This window comes from Babesia bigemina, scaffold Bbigscaff_73208 (assembly GCF_000981445.1).
Source record: "Babesia bigemina genome assembly Bbig001, scaffold Bbigscaff_73208".
NCBI lineage: Eukaryota > Apicomplexa > Aconoidasida > Piroplasmida > Babesiidae > Babesia > Babesia bigemina.
In genome coordinates, this window is record NW_012237279.1 from 1 (window position 1) to 5608 (window position 5608).

The following is a 5608-nucleotide window of genomic DNA, read 5'->3' on the forward strand; positions in this document are numbered from 1 at the left end:
CATTCCAACCTTTAAGTAGATGGTAGTAGAATGAGAACATGTCGTCCAAGGTCCGCGGAGCTCGCTGTAACAAGCACGTAAGTGAGGCGCAGATTGCAGCCAAGGGTGTATTAGGTGTACCGCAGAAGGCTGCTAAAGCATCTGCGAGATGCGATCCTTTTTTTGTATGTGACGCCGTTACACTGATATCTGCAAAGCCCATTGGAGTTTTGCATGGTATGCCACGATGGTTTGGCGCTTCGCAAGTTAGTTTGCAATTGGGTGTTTTGAAGGGGTGAGGGAGAAACCCAGGCAGACCATCCTCCAAGAATGACTGCAGAGGCGACTTTATGCCACACTTCGGGTGTTGCTCACACGTTTGGTCAGCGTTTTGGTTACACTTTTGGGCACCTCTTTGGTTGGCAATTAGGTCAGCGCATTGTATCTCATTGCACTCCCATGACGAACCGCCCACGTGCCGACCATAATAACAATCACGCCACGATACAGCGTTTGATGCACGATGACACTGAACGTATATGAAGTAGAGTTGATTATATAGTCTAATCAGTATTTCTATGCATAGGTCTAGACACTTTGACGGATTACTTGGATATGACAACTTGTCCGGGTTCGTATTGAAATCACAGGCGTAACGACCACCTGCGTGTCCGTGGCCTAGTATTGCACACAATACCTCATACGAATGATGGCATACCTCCATAAGTGTGGTCGAGAGATTTGCAACGCTGACTTCATGTGGATAAGCTGGCAATGCGTCGGCAGTTTCGTCAACGAAGGATACGTCCTCACTGTCTGCTGGCGCAGATTGTTCACCCTTATCGAACAAATCGCTAAATGCGTTAAGCGATAGTTGCGGGTACACTTGATTATATGTTAAGCCACAGAGCCATGAGAGCATCTGGTAAATGTTGCATGGCAGCTTAGATGACTGTACAGTTGGTAGGTGACAGACAGTGTAGTATTGATTTACATGTTGGAAGATGCACGCTATTATATCGATTAGTCCGAAGTTGTACCGTTTCCTATTTGGTCTGCACTGCTTAAGATGTTCATTATAGTGCGCGTTTTGAATATTTTGCGTAAGGTGACCAAGTATGTTTCTGCCCATCATTTTAGCAGAGCACTGAACCTCGCCATCCTGCCTACCATTCTCACTGCCTAATTTATACCCGCATTTTTGCAGTAGATCACCTAGCGTGTTTTCCTTGTCATCAGAAGATGCGTATATTTTGAGCCCCCGCAACACAGTCTTTTCAGTCAACTGCGTATACAACTCAGTCAGGTCATCGGAAAGCATCTTTTGAATTGTCAAGAAGACTTTCACACCATTTCTGCTTTCCTCAGGTGCTTTGTCCGTAAAAGTACCATCCCACGTAATTCCTTTCGCACAGTCATAAGAGGATATGTATGCCTTCCTCATCTCGTTAACGAAACCGCGCAGACCAACACGTATGCCATCAAGGATGGCAGTGTTCGGATCGGCAAAATCTTGCGGCGTGAGACCATTGACAGCGTTCATCAGCTCATCGAGTAGACCGGGTATCTTATAGTCATAATAATTCTTGTCGGTGATGTGTTTGAGTACGTTGCCAAGCGCGGTGTACACAGCTGTGAGCTTCGATGCGTAGGGATCCGGTGTCTTCGGGAGGGAAGGATTCTTCTTTCTGTTCTCTTCATCGTTACGCCTAGTGATCTCCTGCTGGAGGTAATGGTTTATTGCGGTGAAAAAATTGTTGAAGGCGAAGGACAGATCACGGACACTTTTTGTCTCCTTTTTAGGAACGATGTTTTCGTTGAAGCTGTTGTAGAGTTTCTCCATGAAACCCTTGAATCCGATATGCTTGTCATTTTCTATGGCGTCCGGCAGTTTCTCTAACTCCGACTGCAGCTTGGCGACAAATTGCTGTAGCAACAGCTTGACGACCGTCACGTGGCTCTGGACGATGCGTGAGGCGAGCTCCTTTTTGACGACATTGACTTCGCAGGTGACGAACTGGGTGACCCTTTTGACAAGTTCGTCTTCCAATTTGGGAATGTCACCAAGTAACCTACGGGCGTCAGTGATTGCACCGGTGTCGAGGTTGCTTTTCAGCTCATTTAGCTCATGCGCAATTTTTTTAATGCTGTCATCTGCACGCTTGCTACCTTTTACATAATCCGCGAAATGCGTATCTTTCAACACTTTCAGCGTTGTGTTTGCGTTGTACGCTGGCACCTTAATTGCTTCGCAGAGGTCGTGGAGTCTGGTTGTAACCTCGTTGAAATGGGTGTCGGCTTGACTACTCATTTCGTCGATTTTGGACAAAGCCTCCTCCACTTTTGTCTTAATCGCACCGATCGCCGCGGGGAGGGTGCCTGCTGCTTTGATGGCGTCGAAGTCAGGGTCGGAAAGGGCAGTCAGGTGTTGTTGGTCGACGTAGGTATTGTATTCGTTGAACGTTTTCGTTGTTTCAAGCGTCACTTTGTTATCAGCCTCCGTTGGAAAATGTTTTTTCAGCTCTTCAGTCACATCGTTGATCGCCTCCTTAATACCCTTTACCTTCTCCTGAACAGCATCCTTCACCTTATACAAATCCCCTTTAAGCGCCTCGTCCATCTTCTTCACATCCGCAAGCGCCAGCTTTACTGTTTCCGCAACGTTCTCTTTTGCCTTCTGTCCTGCAGCCAACAACTCCTCCGCTTTTCCTTTCAACTGCAGTGCGGCGGCCTCGACATTCTGCCTGTTTGCCGACATGGGATTCTCATTCACTTCCCTCAATATACTTTCAACCTGCGCGTGTGCCGACTTAACGTCGGCATCTGCTTTCTTAATCCATTCCTGCAACTTGCTGACATACTGCTGCAAACTGGAAAAAATTGTCTCCAGCTTTTTCAAAATCTCCGAAACCCTTCTCTTCAACTCCGCGACTAGCGAACTCACATCATTCTTAACTTTTTGGTTTACCACTTTTTTCAAGTTTTCTGCGGAATCTTCGAGCAGCTTTATAACCGCGTCGTAGTTCTCGCGTTCCTTTTTGGACATCGCCTCAACACGTGCAGTCTCAAGCTGAATACGCTCACGCGTAGTTTTTACACTGTCACGCAATTTATAATTAAGATCATTAATATGCTTAGTTAACTTAGTAAGTTTGGTGTCAAATGACTTTGCGCTGCTTATGCACGCATCTCTCAACTTATCAACGGGCGAGACAATCTTGCCGATTTCTTCTGGAGTCATGATTTTCAAGTCCGTTTTATCTGGAATGCTAGTAATTGACTTGGTATACTCGTCTCTCACCTTACCTAATAGTTCATTAATCGGTTCACTTACCTTGTCATTTGAGTCTACAACTTTCTCATTGTACTGCTTCACCCTGCTGATGACACGGTCTACGACGCTCTTGAAGCCTTCAACACCTGAACATAATTTGGCATATATTTCACGAATTAAACGGTCTAAAAACATTCGCTAACCTGATTCATAAGGCTGTTTCTCGCTGACATCCTTAAGCACCTGATACAAAAATCCCATCACCCCGTCACACAGCCTATCCAGGTCGGAGTACACAATCCCCTTGCCATTGTAGCCTTTGGATTCAGAGTTGAAGCCGAGGAAAGTTTCGACGCCAGAGCAGAGGTTAGTAAGGATGTTATTAGGGGTGTTATTTGAGGTGTTTTTGAGGTTTTAAATTTTGTCAAATTTCTTGTCAAGCTCCCTAGGCGGCACATGGTCAGGGCAGTGGCAAGAGGTGGAAGAGGGGAAGTGAAGGGTGACAAGGTACAAGTTATTATTGTAGTTTAAAGAGGTCATAGCGGTATTATGGCGAGGTGATTCGAGGGATGTAGAGTGGGTTATGGAGCGATGCGGAGTGGGTTAGGGAGCGATGTAGAGTGGATAAAGGGGCGATGTAGAGTGGGTTAGGGAGCGATGAAGAGTGGGTTAGGGAGCGATGTAGAGTGGGTTAGGGAGCGATGTAGAGTGGGTTAAGGGGCGATGTAGAGTGGGTTAAGGAGCGATGTAGAGTGGATTAGGGAGCGATGTAGAGTGGATAAGGGGGCGATGTAGAGTGGATGATAAACACCACTTAGGTCACCACTGTCATCGCTGCCGTGACAATGTCATCGCTGCCGTGACCATGTCATCGCTGCCGTAACCATGTCATCGCTGCCGTGTCCATGTCATCGCTGCCGTGACCATTGACTTGGTCAATTGGTTGGTTATGACATTGGTCAGCACTTTGGTCATGGCATTGGTCACCACTTTGGTCATGGCATTGGTCAGCACTTAGGTCATGGCATTGGTCAGCACTTTGGTCAGCACTTTGGTCACCACTCTGGTCATGGCATTGGTCAACACGTTGGTCAGCACATTGGTCAGCACTTTGGTCACCACTCTGGTCATGGCATTGGTCAGCACATTGGTCAGCACTTAGGTCAGCACTTTGGTCAGCACTTTGGTAAGGTGCTAGGTCACCTCACTGCTCATGCGATTGGTCATCAACACAATCGTTACTTTGTCTATAACATTAGATGTCAGTTGGCAGTTAGGTTGTTTTAATCAGCTGCGCAGTAGATACCGCACCCTGTGGAACGGCCGGATGCGGAAGTAGATCATGGCGCAGATGACGATGAAGATGAGGGCGACGGCGGCGATGATGTAAGGAACGGGGGTGGATGAAGCAGAGGGGCCGGTGGAATGCTGTAGACCGGTGTGCTGCTCTACGCTGGGGAGAGAGGAGGGACCGGAAGAACGAAGGGTTTGGGCTTCACGCTGGGATTGAAGTTCGGCTTTATGACGTTCATATCTACAACAGTAACATAGGCATGTGCCCTTGTTACACTCTCCACATCCGGCAGGATCGCATTCCGCCGCTCCACTTCGGCGATTTTGGTAGAAGGTACGACATTGAAAAAAGCATGAACTACATTGTTTACAACACAAGTAACAGCAATAACAATTGTTTCCGGTACATCGTTTGTTACACTTACAATAACCCATCTTCCCCTCTCCCTCCCAGTCCCCTCAACCTGCAAACATATCAATCACTCAAGCAGCACTCACCTACTGCAACACTACCACTGCCGCTCCCAGTCCCCTCAACCTGCGAACATATCAATCACCTATGCAAGCACTCACCAACTGCAACACGTAACACTGCCGCTCCCTGTCCCCTCAACCTGCAAGCATGTCAATCACCTAGCAACGCACTCACCAACTGCAACGTACCACTGCCGCTCCCAGTCCCCTTAACCTGCAGACATCAATCACTCAAGCAACGCACTCACCAACTGCAACACTACCACTGCCGCTCCCAGTCCCCTCAACCTGCAACCATATCAATCACCTAGCAACGCACTCACCAACTGCAACACGTACCACTGCCACTCCCAGTCCCCTCAACCTGCAGACATATCAATCACCTAGCAACGCACTCACCAACTGCAACACTACCACTGCCGCTCCCAGTCCCCTCAACCTGCAACCATATCAATCACCTAGCAACGCACTCACCAACTGCAACACGTACCACTGCCACTCCCAGTCCCCTCAACCTGCAGACATATCAATCACCTAGCAACGCACTCACCAACTGCAACACTACCACTGCCGCGCCCAGTCCCCTCA

At 47.9% G+C, this 5608-nt stretch overlaps 1 protein-coding gene across 1 annotated transcript; it reads right to left on the minus strand.

The window, feature by feature from the left end:
* Positions 1-3448, minus strand: BBBOND_0004540 (hypothetical protein, conserved; the record flags this gene model as incomplete). The annotated part of the gene is made up of 1 exon (XM_012915286.1): positions 1-3448. A coding segment is annotated over one exon (3448 nt), but the record flags the coding sequence as incomplete, so codon positions are not given.
* Positions 3449-5608: the final 2160 nt, after the last annotated feature.